Below are 21,431 nucleotides of genomic sequence, written 5' to 3' on the forward strand. Positions count from 1 at the left end.
ATTTTGTATTTATCTAGACCCATCACACAGTCAGTGTGCCTAAGATTTGGAGTTTGTGCACAGTCTGCTATGTTTTTTTTTTTTTAAACAACTCATCAAAATGAAAAATTTTTGTGAAAATCTATTTGAAATTAAAAGAATAAAAGAAAGACAATGAAAACTACCCCAAAACAAACAGGCTCCATAGCTCTTAAACTGTTTTAATGGTATAAAGAAAGAGGAGAACCTCCAAAATCTATGAGTCACAGTTTGGTGATTTACTTCCTGCTGTATGTGTTGCGCAGCTTCCCCACAGGAAGTTGTAGCAGCAGTTGATTGATATAACTGCGACACAGCTAACGCACACTGATGCTCTCTTACCTCATTTTCACCTGTGTCAGAAGTGTCCGATTGTTCACCAAAAATCATCAAATTAAGCTAAGTGCTAATTAAATAACGCAACTAATTACAGGGCCTTAATTGGCATTGTTAATTACTTCACACTGTTTAGCAGAGAACCAAGTGTGATAATATATTAACACAAAGTGTACAAAGAGTGTAGGTCTGACTGAGAGGTCTGTGTTGTTATTGAGGAACAGGATAATCAGATCTCTCTGTCTGCCGCAGTGACTTCAGTAAATGTCGAGGGAACATGGCAATCAGGTTTGCCACTTAAGATTCACTTAAGGAGTCTGTTAAGTAATCGAGTTAGGAATCTGTATTCTGTACCTGTTGCACAAAAGTCAGGCCAGTAAGAGAAGATCTGCAGTAGACTGTATTAGGCAGGCTATAGGAAATAATAATTCTATAATATCTTAGAAAAATTTTTTACGCAGCAGTAATAATGCTGTGATCCTAATCCTTATAGGCTTTTGGTTGAGTACCTGTGCATGTAGGAGGGTCTGGCTGCCAGAAGAAGCGACCATTGATCTCAGTGCAGGTGATCCTGTTGGCCCCCTGCAGGATGTAACCTGGATCACACTGAAACACCACATGGTCTCCAGGCTCCCTGCTGTCGCCACCGCGGGTCCCATTAGTAGGCATGCCTGGGTCATTGCAGGAGGTTGCGGTAGAGACTAAAGGAGCAAAGAGAGGCTCAATCAGTGAAAGAGCATTAAATGAGATGCAATTAGCAGATGAAAAGAGGGTATTATTGTCATTTCTCACAGTTAAACCTGTGAGAGGGGAAATTGCTCCCACCCAGTTGTGTTCATTTAACATTCCCTTCACGTATTATCATCCTTTCCTCTCACCAGAAAACTGAAGAGCGAAGCCCTGTTTACTGGTGAAGAAGTCTGTGGTGAACTGGAGACTGATGGTGTTAAAGGTGCTGTGGACATCTTGGGGCAGCACGGAGCCACTTAGCTCCCTCAGCAGGACACCTCCATCTTGGGGCCCATCCCAGATCCGAAGCACATCGTGGACCTCTTCCGTGTGAAAAACCAAGAAATGAAGACTAAAAACAAACAAACAAAACAAAACAAAAAAAACAAGAGAACATATTTCAGAGGCACTGACAGTTGATGGATGACTCTCTGTGATGAAATTAATGGAAAGTTACCTCAGACAAAACACAACACAACCTCCAAATATGGCCATCTCCTCTTTGCATTTAATTATGTTTACAATCCTTAGGTCCTTCTGAAGGAAGAAAAGCAAGAAAAGCAGCAACTGCAAAAGAATTGCTTCATGTTTCTTTTTTTTTTTTTGTTCCAATAGAGATTAAAATTATTTACCATTGTAATAAAACAAATGGTGTACATGTAAATACAGAAGTCAAAAATTTGGACTCACTCACCCAACTTTTGACTGGTATTGTATATTTTTAGACTCAAATTACAACAGGTAATGTGATTAAAGGAGACAATGACAACAGAGGAAAGACAAAAACACAGTTAAGGTCAAGTGTAAACGAGGGAAACAAATAACATCTTAAAGTGAATCACAGACGCTAGATCCAGGGCATTCAAGAGATGTTCCACAATGTCAGTCAAACAGACACATCTGCCACAGCATTTAATAGTTTCAGTCTAGACATCAGAAAGATGATGCTGTCAAAATATCTACCCTTCACTTTGGCTTAGACAGCTGTCAGCCAGCTGGTGGTCCGATGGATGTGAAATGCACTATAACTTCAGTACGTGTGTGCTTGTTTGTAAGTGCGGTAGCCTCGACTGGGCTGTGATTCATAATGTCTCATAGTTTGAATCTTGACTATGAGTGTGAGTACGTTAGATTTTGGGCGAGCTGAGGAGGACTAAAAGGGGAGAAAGCAGTACAGAAAGGGAACAAATTAGAAATGGCGCTTTTTCCAACTACGCCTCAAAATAAGACTTCTTAAAAACAAAGTATTCTCTGCAGCTTTATCCTCCAACAAAGAGGATACAAACATTATTTATGATCACTTAAATTGTTGCTTTGTTTTTTTTTTTGTTTGTTTTTCTCTCTCTGAAACACACTGCTGTCTGACACTTCTTCAAAACAGGTGAATATAATGTAATGAGTGTGCGCTGAACTGTTGTGCTGAACTTGACACAGAGTAACAGCATTTATCACACAGTATTTGTCCTCCAATGTATTGCAACAAAGAAAAACTGTCTCTAATGTTGCTTCAAGTGTGCTACTTGCATGAATTCACAGATATACCCTGAATAAGAGCACACCTGGGCACAGGACTCACACTGTGGTACTGGTGCAACAACCTCACAGATGACGATGTTGACGTGTTCCATGTTACGAATGATAAAGTGTGCCACAAATCTGCAAATCTTGGATGCTGTGAGGTCCACGGGAAATGAATTTGAAAATCCACCTCAGAAACAATTTTATTATGGTAATTTTCTAACAAACATTTTTGCACCAAGGCAATTTTCTGACACTCTCCCTCATGTTTCAATAATTCTAGCTTTAATGCAAAGCAAACAGCATCGTTCTGAAGTTACAGTTATTGGAATAAAATGCTTACACAGCACTTAAGTTAATTTTTCTTTAAGAAAACAATCCATAGAGCTGTGTTTATTTTTCACTATTTTGTGAAGAAGCTTATGCTAGCTTTTCTATAAATTTGCCCAGTGCTCACTTTTTGAGAAAAAAAAAAAAAAAAAAAAAATCAATGAGTTGAATGGTAATCTGTGTCCCAATCCTGAGGATACAGGAAATTATGGTACTTGATGGTACTTTGTACTTTTACTATTCTCATGCCTTTACACACAGACCCACACAGAGCCTTGAGGTATAGATGATGCAGAGGAGAAACAGCAACCCACTGATATGTCGGGTTTAGCAACAAGTTCCCACCGTTTCTGCATAATTGGTGTCAGACTCCGATTCCCATACTGTCTGATGTGTGAGCAGCAGCCAGAGGCTACTTGCACAATGTGCTGTGTGTGTGTGTGTTTGTGTGGATACTGTACGTAACCTACTTGACAAGTGCTGTCGCAATGCTTGTGAAAGAAGTGCACATAAAACAAACACGTGCAGACAGGTGCACCAGTAAATATTCACAGAAATGAACACCGACAGCTATTTTTAAAGGACATGCTGTATTACATACTCTTACATAAGCTTTGATGCTTTTTACACAAACACGGACACACATTCACAAATGTCCTGCATTTACAATGGTGTATTAGAGCCCTTGTAGGTAACATTATATGATATTCTCAGATTAAAATATGTTGTACCTGGCAATGTCGTATCAATTGCACTGTAACTTCTGATGCACAAATATGTTCCTTATTTTTATGCAACTGTCTTTATAAGTCTGCAAATGGTAAAATCACTCACTGTTGAAATGAATCTGAAATCTCAATTAGACCAAATCACTCTGTCCATGTGAAGAAAATAAATTAATAAACTAAACATTTTTGGTTTAGCACCACAGATGAATATATAGGTATGGCATCACATTTCCAACTTCCATATTATAAGAAACTAGAATAAGCACTGAGACTCCTTATGGTATTACCTTCCCTGCTTACCTTTCTTTTGAATAATAATGTTTTATAAATATCTACAAGCTACTGGAGGAATAGACAAAAAAAAAAAGAAGAGAAAAGATTTCTTTTGTTTACGGTGGCAGGAGCCTCAGACTGATGAAATAGATGTCAAACATTCACTGGCTTGAATCAAAACGTGGGTGTAAAGTGACCTTTTTTATCAACTGCTGAAGACCACTTGAGCAGAACAACTGACTCTGAAGTGCAACAGTAGAAGAAAGTGATTCTCCTTCACAGCTTCACAGCTCACAAGTTCCCAAACCTTTTGCACATACTACAACTATGATTATCTCTTGAAGTATTTCTCACATGACTCCAATACTTGAACATCATCATATTTGTTAAAGTAGTTGGAGTGACACTCTGCTAATATTCCATATCCTGACTATTCCCTTCAATTTAAGCTTCACTTTAACACCAAGGATTGTGTTCAAAGGTCTCCATCCCTGTCATGTACGTGCCTCTGGCAGTCAGATGCTTGTTATGCAAATGCTGTTATGAAACCCTCAGGTACTATGATCCACTTACGCTCCACCTCCCCATACTTTAGACAGGAGATGCTGAAATGTTTCACTGAATTTGCCAGATTGAATAAATGAATAAAAAAAAAAAAAATCACGTGTTTCCTTAATATCTGTATGCCTTCTTGTATAGACCATATATGTTTGCATGTGTGTGTGTGCCTGTGTGTACTGCAACAGCACTGGGGTGGCTGTGGCTCAGGAGGCAGAGCAGATCATCTACTAATTAAGTCAACCTTTAGAAGCACAGGATGTTAAATGCATTTCCAGATTTGTGTGTTAAACAAAAGAAGGAATGGTGCATGGAAAGAGAGAGAGGTGTAATGAAGGAGGGGACAAAAACAAGATCAATGTTAATCACTGCTGGGATGCTGGAAGAAGAGGATGAGAACAGGAGGATAAGAGGTTGATGGAGAGCAGAAGATGAACAGGATGGACGTGGGATGCATGTCAGGATAATTGCTTCATTTTCCACAGCATCTAAATAGCTCATCTCTTCTTCTGACTCTGAGAATGAACGCTCAGGTGAGGGATGTGAAGAGTGCTGCAGGACGATAGTAAGAAAGTATGCTGAGACCACCATTTAAAAACAATCCCACTGTTTTACTCAGAGGTCTCAGAAGAACACATGCAGGGCATTGTGAATGTACTTGTCTTTTAAAGAACCAATACTCTTGGTTGGCTCTTTTCTTTGACTATCCCCTGTTTGTCTGTTTGATTTGTTTTACTTGTGTGTTGCTTTATAGAAGAACCAGGACCAGGAAGACAAATGTTAGCTTCCAACTGGGAAGTAAGCCTCCCCACTTAACTCAAATACTTGCAGGGGTTCCGTGGAATGGTTTGAGGCGGGTGTGAGGTACAAGAGAGATGAATGAAACAACACATTGAGAAAAGTGGTATTACAGTATATCTCACGAAGGAAAAAGAAATTTGGATCTCTGTGAGCAGTTAATGTTTTGTGGAATCATAAGGAGCCATGTTTTGAAGTTTACAGCTGAGGGGTCTCCTTTACACTCAGTCCCCTCTTAACAAGATAAAATAGTTCAATCAAGTGTCAGAGGAATCGCCGCAAGGAGACGAGATGGAGAAGAGAAGAATGGAAGAGATTTCTTAGGTCTCTTTTGATTCTGCCTTAACTATTTTGTATTCATATGAGAGAAATAGAGAGTGTCGAGACGCTCTCATATGAATACAAAACAGTCTAGCTGCAATCACAAGTCCTGTGGGGAGTCTTCAGAGTAGGTGCATGTGTGCATGAAGATGATACATAAGTAAGTATGTGGGGATCTGTATGGATATGTGTGAGGAGATGAGGAATAAAAGAGATGTAGAGCAAACATACTCCTGCAACTGCCTGCTTTTTTTTAAACTAATTGAGAGCATGTGCAAAAAGCAAATGTCACGATGAAAGCTAACCTCATCAATAAGTGTAAATGTGGCCTCTGTGGGACCATCCCTGTGGGATCATTCATCAGGATGGAGGCACATTTATACAGCGGGCTTTAAAAAGACGGAACAAACCAGACAGTCAAGCCAACAGCTCTGCGCTGGCTTGACACCTGAACAACTCCGTGGTCACAGTAATCTAGATAAGATAAGATAAGATAGTGTTTATTTGTCACATGCACAGTTATACACAGTACAATGCACAGTGAAATGTATTTTGTACCTGCAACCTTATATACACACACATATAAATAAGAAGAATAAAAATAAAAAAAAAGTAATTCACACTATACACTATACTCTATATACTATACACTATACACACTTTTTAAATTATAATATTTACACTGTGCAATAACGGTCCAGTTAGGGCTCAGAGTTGAGCAGACGGATGGCTTGTGGGTAAAAACTCTTCTTCAACCTTTCAGTCTTAGCCCTCAGGCAGCGGTAACGCCGGCCTGATGGGAGCAGGGAGAAGAGAGAGTGTCCGGGGTGGCTGGGCTGTTTTAGGATCTTCATGGCCCTCAGCCTGCACTGCTTGGTGTAAATGTCCTGCAGGTTGGGGAGGGTGGTTCTGATGGTCCGTTCAGCTGAACGAACCACCCTTTTTAGGGCCAGGAAGTCCTGCTTGGTGCAGTTTCCCATCCAGGTGGTGATGCTCCCACGCATGATGCTCTCGATGGTGCAGGTGTAAAAGTTCCTGAGCACCTTGAGTGGGAGCTTGAAGTCTCTCAGCCGCCTGAGGAGGTAGAGACGCTGTCTGGCCTTCTTCACAGTGATGTTTATGTGATGAGTCCAGGACAGGTCCTGTGAGATGGTCACTCCCAGGTATTTGAAGGTGTCCACTCTTTCCACCTCAGCACCACTGATGACAAGTGGATGGTAGTCCCTCTGCTGCTTCCTGCTGAAGTCCACGATCAGTTCCTTTGTTTTGCTGACGTTGAGCAGGAGGTGGTTCTCCTGGCACCAGTTCTCCAGGCGGGAGACCTCTCTCCTGTAGGCTGTCTCCTCATTGTGAGAGATTAGTCCCACAACAGCAGTGTCGTCAGCAAACTTGATGATGACGTTGGACTCTGACGTGGCCTCGCAGTCATGGGTGTACAGTGAGTACAGCAGAGGGCTGAGCACACCGCCTTGGGGGGATCCAGTGTTGAGGGTGAGGGAGGATGAGGTGAGGTGACCCACTCGTACCACCTGTGGTCTGCTGGTCAGGAAGCTGTGAACCCACCTGCACAGGGATGGGCCCAGGCCCAGGTCCAGCAGCTTAGAGACCAGCCTGGAGGGAACTATGGTGTTGAATGCTGAGCTGTAATCTACAAACAGCACTCTCACATAGTTCCCCTTACCAGTGTCTATGTGTGAAAGGGTCTTGTGGAGGAGGAAGGATATGGCGTCATCTGTGGATCTGTCTGGCCGGTATGCAAACTGTAGTGGGTCGAGGGTGGTGGGCAGTGAGGAGGTGATGAATGTCTTGATGAGTCTCTCAAAACACTTCATCACCACAGAGGTGAGTGCTATGGGCCTGAAGTCATTGGGGCTGCTGGGGTGTGGTTTCTTTGGGACAGGGACTATGATGGACTTTTTAAAGCAGGTGGGAATCACACACAGTTTCAGTGAGAGGTTGAATATCAGTGTAAACACAGGTGCCAGCTGGTCAGCGCAGGTCTTAAGGACACGTCCACTAATACCGTCTGGTCCAGCCGCTTTCCTGGTGTTTACACGTCTAAACGCCCTCCTCACGTCGCGCTCCGTCACAGTGAGTGTCTCCGCCCCTCCGGCCGGGAGCGCAGTGGGCTGTCGGCTTCCCGACTCAAAGCGCGCAAAGAAGATGTTGAGTTCATCAGCCAGAGAAGCGTCGGCACTCACCGGGTGTGTGTGTGGTGCTTTGTAGTCCGTGATGGTGCGTAGTCCCTGCCACAGTCCCCTGGGGTCAGACTGTTGTAGTTGCTGTTCCAGTCTGCGGCCGTAGCGATGTTTTGCCTCTTTCACCGCTCTGCGGACGGTGTATGATGCAACCTTGTAGTCCTCCATGTTCCCAGAGGCGAGGCCGGAGTTGTAGGCAACGGTGCGGGACCTCAGGGCGTCGCGGACAGATTTATCCACCCACGGCTTCTGGTTGGGAAAAGTCCTGATGGTCCTCCTAAGTGAAGTGTCTTCAACAACTTTCCCAATAAATCCCACAACAGTTTCCGTAAACTCCTCGATGTCTCCGCCCGCGCTGCTGCGAAACATGTCCCAGTCGGTTGAATCCAACGCACCCTGCAGAGCGGCCTCTGTTTGATCAGACCACCGTGTCACTTCTCTCACAGCAGGGGGTTCCTGCCTGAGCCGTTGTTTGTATTTCGGCATGAGAAGTACAGAGGTGTGGTCATCCATCCATCCATCCATCCATCCATTTTCTTCCGCTTATCCGGGGCCGGGTCGCGGGGGCAGAAGCCTAAGCAGAGAAGCCCAAGCTTCCCTCTCCCCAGCCACCTCCTCCAGCTCATCCGGAGGGACCCCAAGGCGTTCCCAGGCCAGCCGAGATACATAATCTCTCCAGCGTGTCCTGGGTCTACCACGGGGCCTCTTCCCGGTGGGACATGCCCGGAACACCTCACCCAGGAGGCGGCCAGGAGGCATCCTAATCAGATGCCCGAGCCACCTCAACTGGCTCCTTTCGATGTGGAGGAGCAGCGGCTCTACTCTGAGCCCCTCCCGGATGGCCGCACTCCTCACCTTATCTCTAAGGGAGAGGCCAGCCACCCTTCGAAGGAAACTCATTTCTGCCGCTTGTATTCGCGATCTTATTCTTTCGGGTGAGGGTCCAGACAAAGAGCGGTTCAGAAGACCCTTATGAGTGAAAAAACAAGGGAACAGTTTACCCTGCCCGGGATAGGGTTACCGGGGCCCCACCCTGGAGCCAGGCCTGGGGAGGGAGCTCGAGGGAGAGCGTCTGGTGGCCAGGCATTAGCCCGTGGTGCTTGGCCGGGCGCAGCCCGAAGAGGTTACATGGGCCCGCCCTCCTGCAGGCCCACCACCCGCAGGAGGTGTCGTAGGGGTCGGGTGCAATGTGTGTCGGGCGGTGGCCGAGGGCGGAGGCGGTGGCCGAGGGCGGAGGCCCTGGCGGACCGATCCCCGGCTATCGAAACTGGCTGTTGAGGTGTGGTCAGACTTCCCAAAAGGCGGAAGAGGCTTTGCTTTGTAGCCATCTTTGAATGGAGAGTAGCAGTGGTCTAGGGTCCTCTCTCCTCTGGTGGGGCAGTCGATGTGTTGAATCAATTCCGGTATCAGCTTTTTCAAGTTTGCACTGTTAAAGTCCCCGGCTACGATGAGAGCCGCATCACGCTGGTTAGCCTGATAGGTGGAAATAGCCTCATGTAGCTCGGATAGTGCAGTGTTTGTGTCCGCCTGAGGTGGAATATAGACGGCGCTGAAGATGACCGAAGTAAACTCGCGGGGCAGGTAGTGGGGACGGCATTTCAGGGTTAGGAGCTCCAGGTTAGGTGAACATGATTGTTTCAGAAGGACAACATTCCTACTGTCACACCAGTTGTTATTAATCATTAGGCACACACCTCCTCCTCTTGATTTTCCAGACTCACTCGTTCTGTCCGTGCGATGAACACTGAAGAACTCCGACGGCTGTACGGCGTGGTCCGGTATGAGGGGAGTCAGCCATGTCTCCGTGAGACAGATGATGTTGCAGTCCCTTATGTCCCTCTGAAACTGTATCCTGGCCCTGAGTTCGTCCAGCTTGTTATCCAGTGACTGGACATTAGCCAACAGGATGCTCGGCAGTGGCGTTTGGTGCGCTCTGCGCCTCAGCCTCTCTCCTCAGCCTAATCTTTGTCCAGTTCATTTACTGTGAGGCACATGATGTAATAGCATGTAAGCAGTGTTATCATACAGAAGAAAGTAAGTTTGCAATTATTTTTAGGCAGGAAAAGGTGCGAAAGAAATTGGAAAATGAATCGGTGAGATAAAAGCAGAGACTGAAGAACTCAAAAAACACATCATGGTGCTTTTATGCTTTGTTCGTTGACCCGGCCTGTTATCGTTCCCCATTTTGTCAAAGCTTCTGGCATCTCGCAGGTACGCACAAGGTGTCCTTTGGTGTTGATGCCTTGACGCAGTGGGTTTATATAGTGAGACAGGTCTGTCACTCCTAAATCACATATTAAAAGGAAAAAACATGTAAAGGAAAAAAACAACTTCAAGTTCCTATAATAGAACCTCACTGTATAAAAAGAATCCTTACTTTGAAAGGCCTGAAACGCAAACTCGTTTGCAGGAACATTCAGTCTAACTAGTCAGACCCCCAGGTTGACTGCTTTTTGAGGTTCGTGGTCTGCAGCACACAGCCCTCCAACACTTAAATAAATAAACAGACTTATGTCTCCACAGCATCAGCAAAAGGAGTTTATCCACACATGACTCAGAGCACCACGACACATGAATTGGAAAAAACAGCGCAGCAGATCCGTAATAGGAAAATACACTAATGAAAGTTAGATGAGCTTATCTCTGGGCAAATCCCGGTGCTGCTCCGTGGACAGTGAACAACTGAGGACAAAATATGGGGCTGTTTTCATTGTCAGATGTCAAGCAACAAATGCACATGGCTATGAAGGTTAAAAAATAGGCCGTACGCTAGTTAAATACAATTGTTCTTGAAAGGCAAAGTTACAGTAGATTAAGTGTTGCTATATGATCAACATACATAACGATTAATTGTACAACAAAAGCATATGAAACAGATGGAGTGTACACATCCTGGCCTCACAACACATAACCCTCTCAGCTCTTCATGTCCTGTCTTAGCATTGATGCCTTGTGAACTATAAAACCCAGTTCAATATCATATTTTAACCACATTTTAAGAGACCAAATTAGAGTACATGTTTTTTTACTAAAGCTAAGCACTATGTTTAAGATGAACATTTACAGCTTCATTGTTCAGTTTACTACTGTATGTGGTCTGGATAACCCATTTAATCTCTGCGGCAGTAACCGCTGAATGTTACATCAGTAAAATGGCTCATTGCCTCGCTTATCAGCGCAATTCATTTGATCTTGTTATTATCTCTTTATGCCTATATTCCACTCTTTGCCTCCTACCTATAGTTTCCTTCCATCAATAACCCCAGGACAACCTGTCTGTAGGCTTTATAGATATAAGCTGTCTCTCAGCACAACTACTGGTCTCAGGCGCACTCGGTATGGTTTGATTAGTGTGCTAACTTCAGCTACACCACTTTATATACAAGGAATCCCTGGGCTAATGCAAATTCCTCTCAATAATGAATTTCATGCGTAGGATCAAAGACATGAGCGGGAGCATACCTTACAGAAGAATGCCGGGACGCCAGAGGAAGGGGCGACACTAATGAACCTAAACTAGCAAACATGTGGGACCTAGGAATGTCAGATGTTCAAGATATGCAGCGAATCACCACTCTCTTTTTACCATGACTATGGCTTCAGTGTCCCTAAGGACATCATCATGTTTAAAATGTTTAGTTATGAAGCTGCACTTTGGTTTAAAGAACTCAGAACACTTATATATTTATAAGAACACAAATTGAGTGATTAAACACACGCATATAAGCCTGGAGGTGTTTTTCCTTCATCCAAGGGCAAAAGTAATGGCTAAGAATTGAATTATAGAGGTAAGGTGAGGTAAAGAAGAGAAAATAGTTTCATTAACAGACTGACAACACCAGGGGAAATGATGAAAATATTGAGTATAATATTTAAGGTTCAACTGATCAATATTGCACAGCAGCGCTAAACTATCAAACAAGGTATCTACCAAAACCAATACAACCCGCTAGATCATTCTCTCACCAACTTAAAACACTTGACTTTCTTTTTTCTGTATTCTGAAACCTTTAGACTCAGAGGAGGCATTTCCTTTCAACCAGTAACTCAGCTATTGGCCAACAGTAGGTCACTGAAGATTGATTACACAGCAGCCTGTGAAAGTGATGAATACCACTGCAAAAGCCAGGGGGTGGGGGGGCTAAATTGGAAGTATATTAAAAGGTGGTAGATTGAAAGAAAGCCTGTAAAAGAACAATGTAATCAGAAAACCAGAAGGAGCACCCACAAAAAAGAACAAGGAACCAAGGCGTGTTGTTCAGACCTTATAGTGCTTCCTGGTGCTGCCTCAATGGTCCACATGCAGTGCAAGTTGTGCTCATATGGTGCCGGGTAGCCCGGAGAAAGGATGCGACCAGAAGGCTCGTCTTTGATGGTGCCACCACACTCGGCTAGAAAGGGGAGTGAAAGCAGTGAGAAGGAGTAAAAGAAAAGTTAACAATAATTGATACAACAAAGGTTAACATACTTAACACATCAGAAGTTGCATCACCCCACTTCCAGTAAAGTACATCTAGTCAGTTTCCTCTCATCATTATTAATTATTGACATAGCAGTCAAATACTCAAATGTGATGTACTCCATCATCTACTTTGCAATTTGAAAGATAGGAGGGAAAGCAGCCAAATCAATATACTCTGTCTCTTTTTGGCTCGGCAAAGGCAATCCACCATCTTAATCATGATCTCATCTTGTTGCTTTTGAAAGCTGATGGACTTGTTGACTGAACAACACAATATTCCATTTATCAGACTCTAGTTGACTGCAGATTTTAAAGAAGGTTCTTTGGGGAAAAGCATTTAAGTGTGAAGAGTGTCAAGTGAAAATATAGGTGTGCAACACGACAGGCGGCTCTGAATGACTTGCTCATCAGATGAGTGCCATTGTTATGAGTGTGTGTAGTACTAGTGGCTGCAGTCAGTATGATCTCTCTAGTATCATATCACAGTTCACAGAACATAACCAACATAAACTCAGTCTAGAAAAAATTGTCAACAGAAAAACACACCTACAAAACAGCAACAGGCCAAAACATTCTGTCAAGAAAAAGGAAACAAAATTGAGTTCTTTTCCAGATTTAAGTAATAAACTTCTTTCAGAAATACCATGGCTGAAAAGCAATTTTCAGCCCTTCCTTCAATTACCACCAGCTACTCTGAATGTGGTAAAAAAAAAAAAAAAAAAAAAAAGAAACAAAAACATGTTTAACATCGGATTTTAAGCTTTTTTTTTTTTTTTTTTTTTTTTTGTTCTGACTTTTTGAGGCCACTCTAACTGACAAGAAGATGTTAAAAGTGTTCATGTTTCTTTTCCTTCCCCTGAGAGAAAAATGGCTCCTTCAAAAAGAAGGAAAATTGAGGTCTACACATCGTACTGATGATGATGGTGATGGTCTGTGAAATCCATCAGTGACAAGTAGGCCTTGTACTTCAATACACCAACTAAACAGACACAGACGGACAAACTGAGAATAGGAAAGAAAGAAAAAGTGACTAAGTGCAGAACCACTTAAATTAACATAAGATTGTAGTACTTTACAAACTGAACACCAGAGAGGGAGAAACTGTGATTTTTTTCCCACAAAACAGACAAAAATATTTTGTTACCATTGATTCGACAAAGATGCCATTTCTTCTGAATGCAAATAAATTTCTTTTTCTTTCTTTCTTTCTTTCTTTCTTTCTTTCTTTCTTTCTTTCTTTCTTTCTTTCTTTCTTTCTTTCTTTCTTTCTTTCTTTCTTTCTTTCTTTCTTTCTTTCTTTCTTTCTTTCTTTCTTTCTTTCTTTCTTTCTTTCTAACCTCCTACCACCGCTATGCATTATACATTTAAATAGCAATAATCACCAGAGTCTTCTTCTGGTTACCGTTGCTATCAGAGCAATAAAACACAGAATAATACATGCAAACAGACAATGTAGACAAAGTATATGCTTAGTTACAAAAAAAAATCTTTGAAAAACATGTCAGGAGATTAAAAAGAGAGATAAAGTGCAAAAAAATAAAAGTATGAACATGTCATTCTCCACACTCTTTCTGGGGCTTCAGTCTGTTTTCAAGCTTTTCCTACCCATATGCCTTTAGAAAACTTGCTGTTTCACGGATTGAAAAGGCGGTGATCTATCACAGTAAGACAAAGCCATCTCTTTCTTCTTGCCTTATGACCTAAGAAGCTACTGCTCAGTGCTGCCATGGCAGTATAACTCCCTGAACCACTCTACCCCTTCAATCTATGCCTCCACATTCATCAAAGTTCAGCTCAGCTTGTCTTCCTCTGTCTCAGGCTCTACTCTCAGCGGTTTCATTTTTTCAGAATGTGCACATGTGATCAGAGATGAAACACATGGAGTTTTGCAAAAATGGAATCTTGGCCAACATTATACTCAAGAAAAATGTAAACAATGCTCTGTCTCCTTGGATATCAGTTTTCAGAAAGAGATTATGTGCTCACATAATTCAAACATGACAATAATAACATCTCGGTGTCCACACCGGAATTTCTGTGCGAGATTTAACCGTGCAACTTTCCTTTTCTGTGACATTCTGTATACACCAACACCCCACACACCCCCCACACACCCCACCCCCTTTTTTAGCTCAATTCTCCATCCTGGCCCTTCCCGCTATACCTATCCCATCTGTGTTCAGTGTGTCCTCACTGCAAGAAAATAATCCCACCATTACAAGCAGAAACAGTCCCTCACCTGCTCCCGAATTCACTCCGGATGTTATGCTATCATCTGCATTAAAAAGAGCATCGGGAGGACAAACGTGTTTGGGGAAATACAGCTTGCCGAATGCTGTTTATACCCAGACATGAAATTACCTTTCAGTTTGGTTTGGAAAGGGAGCAGAGCAATACTATTCTAATCACCTTGGCCCATGTCAAAGAACACCTGTCTCCCTGGTTTTCGCAGTGAATTTCTGAGAAACTGTCAAAATGTCACCTGGGAGAATGTCCAAAAAATTGCTCTGGGTGGGTTAGCATGGTACTATATAGATGTGTCTGTGTGTGAGAGGATATATGCATACAGTGTCTGCGCAGGCTGGCTTCAAGTGACAGGTGAATTGCAGATGAACTCTGCGAATAAAAGAATCAGAGGGGCGTATCTTCTGCTAAAATTTCGTGAAGAAATTATCTCAATGAAACACATTTCTGTCTTCAGACCACAAATTGGGGGTTAAAAACCCGCCTCCTGTGCTCAGGGTTGCTGGTGAAACAGTGAGTCTTTTTTTAGAAAAAGAAAAAAAAAATTGCAAAATGGGGGAGGGGGGATTTGCAATCATGATGCAATATGAATATAAAAAGAAAAATAGAGCACAGTCATTTTGGATGAGATAATGCACTGAATTGCTGGGAAAGCAACCAAATGGATGCCCCAGAATAGCAGCGCTAAAACAGACCAGGGTTTTTTTGTTTTTTTTTCCCAAACCTGCACTGGTATGTTCACACTGTTATTAGGAAGAGGAACTAGGTCAGACATCAGCTAAAAAACAACTAAAGCTGGTTTGGATTAGCTGTGCAAACTCTAAGGAAAACACAGATAAATGCTGTAATATATTATGACACAACATAATGCTACTTTATGTAACCTGTAACAAACAGTGATTTAAGAAAAAGGAATAATGCGCTGATGAAAGACAGGATATTAAAGACTGATGTAAAATGACATGATACTAGGCAACATCTCGTGAGGCAGACGACATAAGCTCACACTGCGCTTAAATATTTTGATGCTTTTAGCTTGTCTTTTTTGATATTATGCCACGTCATAGTTTCACTTCACCACAATTCTGCAACAGACTTAGTTTGAAAGATAATTCATAACATGTCTGTCATTAGAAACTTTGAGCTGTTTTTGAATCAGTAACCAGTGTTACAGTCTGCTTCAGTCATGTTGTGCTGCTTACATGCTGATGGACAATATGAACCAAAAAGAAAGAAATCTAATAAAATAAAATATATATGAGCTTTTAATACATTTGTTTAAATCAACTTTATTTTTTTACATTATTTATGTCTTATTGGTCTGAGGACTTGTTTAAATCCCTGAAGTGCCCCTGGTGTGTCACAGACATCCACAAAGCATCTTTTGGGATTGGCGCTGAGACACATTTTGTTCTGCCAATAGTGAGAACAACCTCTAATGCCCCTGAGTTGGGACTATTTTAACCCAAATTACAACCTTTTCTCAAAGTTAACCAAGTAGTCTTTAGTTGTTAAATCTAACCAGCAACTGAAAGTGAAAATAAAAGGACATGAAATTAAAAATGAATGAAACGACTGCTACACCAGCAACACTTCAGCCTTTAAATTTCAAAGAGAAACATTAACTCATGGTGTCCACCATTGCTGTGGCCACTGACACCAAAAGACACTTTGTGAGCGTCTTTGCAACAGCAGCAGAATTTGACAGAAAAGCAGTCTTTTAAGCTCTAGGATAAGAATGTATTAAATGCTTACAATACATACATTTACAATACATTCAACCTTTGTTTCATCAGCCCACAGAATGTTTTCCCAAAAGTCTTGGGGATCATCAAGATGTTTTTTGTTTTTTTTGGCAAATGTGAGATGAGGCTTTTTGTTATTTTTCTGGTCAGCAGTGGTTTTCTCCTTAGAACTCTCCCATGGATGCCATTTTTGCCCAGTTTTGTTCTTATTTTTGAATCATGAGCACTGACCTTAACTGAGGGAAGTGACGCCTGCAGTTCTTTAAATGTTGTTCTGCATTCTTTTGTGTCCTCCTGGATGAGTCTTATCGATGTGTAATTTTTGTAGGCTGGCCACTCTTGGGAAGGTTCACCACTGTTCCAGGTTTTCTCCATTTGTTGATAAAGACTCTCACTGTAGTTTGCTTCAGTCCGAAAGCCTTAGAATTGGCTTTGTAACCCTTTCCAGACTGATAGATGTCAACGACTTTGTTTCTCAGCTGTTTCTCTAGATGCTTTTTAAGATCTTAAAGCCCTAAGTCACTTTGTCAGGCAGGTTTCTGTTTAAGGGATTACTTGATTCACCGTGTCTGAAGTAATCAAGCCTGGGTGTGGCTACAGAAATTGAACTCAGCAATGGAGGTGTGTGTGTGTGTGTGTATGTCTTTGATGATCTGAAACATGTAAGTGTGACAAATATGCAGAAAACTAAGAAATGAGGAAGGGTGCAAGTACTTTTTCACAGCACTCACCAACACAGAGTGGAAGGGGGCTGTCCCAAGCCCTCCTTTCTCCCCTCAGGCAGGTGAGCACCTCTGGACCTTTCAGAGTGTAACCCGGGTCGCAGCTATAAGACACGGTGCTCCCTGCAAAATGACCCTTGTCCTCCCGCTTGTAGCCAAACAGGGGAACACCTGGATCCTCACATTTCACGAGCTCAAAACCTTTAGCAGAGTGAAAGGTGAAAGAGGCGAAGTTGGAGGGCAAAGGAAGAAAGAATCAGAGTGCTGTCGATGCAGCAAAGGCAACAAAAGAGAACATTGGACAAAGGAAATACAAACTACACTCAAAAGACTCTGAATGAAAAAAAAAAGTGCACATTGTGTTTGTGTGTACAACAGAGTGTGTTACTTACTAGTGAAGTGTAGTTCAAAGCCTTTACTGGTGTTATCCGCATTACTGATAAACTCAAGCCACATAGAGCTGGAGGTGGAGTTCAGGGTTGTGTCTAGCAGCTCGTTGCCTGTAAATACCCCCAGCAGGCGAGCTTTATTACTGCTGCCATCAAAGACCTGGAAGGAAGAGAGAGAGAGACAGAGACAGAGAGAGTGGGAGGAAGTATTTGAATTAAGAGCATCAGGTGTGTGCACGCAGATATGCTAACAAGGCGTCATACAGACACGGGGAGGATACAACTCCCACCACCCTCTCACTTTGAGTATGTCATCCTCCTCCAGTCTGAAATCCCGTGCTCGTAGCTGAATGCCTTTGCCAGGCTGCGTCTGGATGGAGTAGATGCACTCGTGGTTGTTGCCGTAGTAACCGGGGTAGTTGGGTGAGAGCAGCACCCCTTGCATGCCAGTCACGGATGAACCACATTCAGCTAGAGAAAAAGTAAGAGAGCAGAGATGCAGGCAGACAGAGAGAGAGAGAGGAGGTGGTGGTGTTGGAGAGAGCAGAGGACATGTCAATCGCTATATGCTTGAAACTCAGAGTGTATTTATTCATGCTGTCACACGTAGGGAGCTGGGAGAGGTGATGGGGAGAGGAATATGGTCAATGACTATACCTGAATGTTGAGTGGCACATCATCATAATCACACTGCAATCTGAATATGATTAACACTAATTTCAGCTCTATCTGAAAATTGCTTTTTTTTTTTCTGAAAAAAATGAGGAGACAAAGTTTTCTATAGAAAAACAGCAGCCAGAATTTAAATGGCCACAAAGGCACCCTCTTCTTTTTTTTTTAACTTTGAGAATGCAGTGAAGTAAGATAAGGTAAGGTGACGGGGCTGTCTTGGAGGCATGTGGAGAAGAATCAAGTTTCTAAAATGAGGTTGAGAATGACAGAAGTATGAAAATATCAAAATGTGTCTCCACTGCCATCCTTCAAAGACCTGAATTCATCTAGAGGCAAAAAAAAAAAAAAGACCAAGGAGCTAAAAACTAGCAGCTAAAACTTCAGACAACTAAACAGAAGCAAAAGAGAAAGTTTTCGTCAGGAAATCAATTGACCTACTTTACACACCTAAACTCTGAAAGTAAACAAATCAGATATTAACAGTGCGGTTAAAGAAAAGGACTGTGACGTCACCATCACTGTATTTATTCAAGTCTAATTGGTTGTTTTTCAGCAGAGTGTAAAATCATAATAATCTGCAGTACCAATTATATTCTAAGTTTAGACACACAAAAAAAAATTAAACGAGCAAATGGTAAAAATAACCCCAATAAAGTAATTCATGCAGTTTCCAGTGCTTCCACATTAAATTACATTTTAATGGTGCTTTTAGTTTATTAAAAGGAGCCACACTGAGGACAAACACAAGTAGGTCAGTGATTGTCATGGTCAATGATGTACCTATCATTATGAGCATTAGGATGAATTCATTTTCATATCAGTGCATAAATGCCCATTAAGGGTTTTTTTGCATCAGAGAATCAACACAGTGACCTAAATCTTTGCAGTCTGACCCACCATGTTTCACATGCATTAGCAACAAGCAACATCAATAATTAACATATTTAAGCTGTTTAATGCTGTCCCCATTTGAACTGTTGCACTATGTAATTTGGACAAAGTCAAAAAGGCTTGTTTCTGGGAAGCTGTCCAATGAAGAGACAAAACTTGAGTGTAAGGAGGGATGATAATGAGGAGATTTGAAAGTGAAATGCCTGACTCTGTAATGTGACTGACACTTCTGTACATTTCTTAATTTGTGGGGGTGTGTGAAAGGCTAATGTGCTGGCATGGCATAGGGAGATTAGAGAGGGGAGTGATAATAGCCAAAATAAAGCATGTGACCACCTACCAACACACCTTGGCAGAGGGGAGCTCCACACCCGCCTCCTGCCCCCTAAGCAGACCACCCTCGCTGGACCCTCCAGTCGGTAACCTGGGAAACAGGAGAAGATGAGGGCATCGCCCACGCCATACTGCAATCCCTTTCTGGTGCTGTAGGGTGGGATTCCAGGATCCTCACACGGCTCCAAATCATACTCTGGAGAAGGAGAGAAAATCATGGAAAAGGTGTGAATCTTCTGTACTGGCAAGTAAAAAACTGTAAAAACAGTTTATGCATGAGGGGATTTTTGCCTGCAATGTATAAATGTGTAAAAGTGTGAAATAGTCTAATTAAGACTTCTGTCAGGCTTTAAAAGTTAAGAAAATACTACCAAAAGTAAGAGGGGGGCAAACCTAAAATGAGACAAATCTCATCTGAATCCAAGTTCACCTCTAAGCATCAGAAGCCCATATGTCATTTATTAAGATTATTCAAGCAGAGCCTTCAGAGGGACTTTGCCAGTAATGAAACCATTCCAAACATTATCTTCCATTCATTCAGCTACTGATAAGATTTCACATTTGCTATTTTAAACCATCAATAACAGCTCATTCGATTTTTTATAATGTTCTTTTCTTCTGTTTCCTAATGTTCAAATCTAGAAATGCTGCGAGAACAAAAGGAAGCAAATTATGCTCTCAGTAGGTAAAGGGTCATTAGTGTTCTTTTCCACTTTATTCATTTAAAATTAGTCAATTCTCTTGGTGTTAACCATTTTACTAGTCATTCTTGAGTGCGTGTAATTACAGATTTCCAGAGTATTCTTTGTGTCAATAATGTTTTCATAGAGTCTAATTATTAAATTTGAACCTGAAGTGTTTAATGTTCTAAATGTTTTTAATCCATACACTAAATCTATTCTCACCAGAGAAGGTGATGTTGAATCCCTCGTACGAAACGGAAAAGTCGGACAGAAAGCGGATCTGCGCTGTGTAGTTTCCAAACAGTCCTGCGCTGAGAGGTGGAGGCAATATGGAGCCTGTCAACCTCCAAAGGGGCTGAGAGAAGCTGCCGTTCTCCGTCACCAATAAATGGTCATGAGGGCTCTCAAGGTGGAAGGTGTGGAAGGTGAACTGGACACCTGAATACAAGGGGAAGAAAGAGCCATCCCTTAAATGTGTTTATCTGTTGCTTGACCATTACATAACTTACCTGAAGTCATATTGCCCATTAATAAACAGTACATGTTTTAATGTTTACATGTCATAAGGAGGGAAAAAATATGCAAAACACAACCTTCTCAATATCATAATGCATATAATATAAGTTTCCTGTCCTTTCCAAAACACATTACACCTTTGCAGATAAGGCATCTGCAAATAAGGCTTAGTCAATTTGATACGAGTGCTCGACCAAAGGCTGGGGAATCATCCCATGGCGATGTAGCCTTAGGCCAGCCTCTCAGCAGCCCGGTCTTACAAAGACAGCTTGTTCGGCAAAATAAAAAGGCCACTCAGTAGGGGGAAATGACATTGTAACGGAAATTGAATTTGACTGCTGCATGTGTTGACACAGAATTTCTCTGCTAACCTTTGCCATGGGAGGTCTCGATTATCCATGTGCAGTTCAGGTTATGCGGGTAAAAGTCTGGAAAGCCAGGAGACAAGATGGTGCCGGTGTTGCCCTGGATATAACCTCCACACAATGCTGGCGACACAGGACGAATGGAAACAGTGGAAGATGGATGAGAAGGAGAGAGAGCGCAGAAGCAAAATCAGAGAGTACATGAAAACAGAAAAAAATGCTAAACTTGTCTGTGCAATTCCAGTGTGGAAGAATACATTTTACAAGAGGTGCCCTTCAAGATGGCATACAAGAAGAGAGAGTGGATGTTATCAATATCATTACAGAAAGGACAGAGGAATCAATACTGTCCTTAAATATAAAAGCATTTACAGATGAGGAAAAAGGGAAACATCAAAGGGTATGTTCACTGCCGCACATATAAAACATTTCTGATGAAATGAAGCAGAAACTTTTAAAGTCTAAAACAAGAGTCCTTGAAAGAAATGTTATCATCTTATATGGATTTTATAATAACTCAGGAATATATAGCTATTTAAATGTGATGCAATATGAAGCAAAGTGCTTAAAATGATTTCTCATGTTTCATCTCTAACAACACA

At 42.1% G+C, this 21,431-nt stretch overlaps 1 protein-coding gene across 1 annotated transcript in view; it reads right to left on the minus strand.

The window, feature by feature from the left end:
- Positions 1 to 21,431, minus strand: part of csmd2 (CUB and Sushi multiple domains 2) — a 263,477-nt gene that overhangs the window by 74,772 nt on the left and 167,274 nt on the right. The window contains exons 20-28 of the mRNA XM_030740701.1: positions 20,836 to 20,952; positions 20,171 to 20,386; positions 19,273 to 19,461; positions 17,671 to 17,840; positions 17,373 to 17,529; positions 16,990 to 17,181; positions 12,072 to 12,198; positions 1,233 to 1,435; positions 864 to 1,055 (exon numbers count right to left, since the gene is read on the minus strand). Coding sequence (XP_030596561.1) covers positions 864 to 1,055; positions 1,233 to 1,435; positions 12,072 to 12,198; positions 16,990 to 17,181; positions 17,373 to 17,529; positions 17,671 to 17,840; positions 19,273 to 19,461; positions 20,171 to 20,386; positions 20,836 to 20,952 — 1,563 coding nt within the window. The remainder of the gene's footprint in view (positions 1 to 863; positions 1,056 to 1,232; positions 1,436 to 12,071; positions 12,199 to 16,989; positions 17,182 to 17,372; positions 17,530 to 17,670; positions 17,841 to 19,272; positions 19,462 to 20,170; positions 20,387 to 20,835; positions 20,953 to 21,431) is intronic.

Source organism: Archocentrus centrarchus, chromosome 11 (genome assembly GCF_007364275.1).
Source record: "Archocentrus centrarchus isolate MPI-CPG fArcCen1 chromosome 11, fArcCen1, whole genome shotgun sequence".
In the NCBI taxonomy this organism is placed as follows: domain Eukaryota; kingdom Metazoa; phylum Chordata; class Actinopteri; order Cichliformes; family Cichlidae; genus Archocentrus; species Archocentrus centrarchus.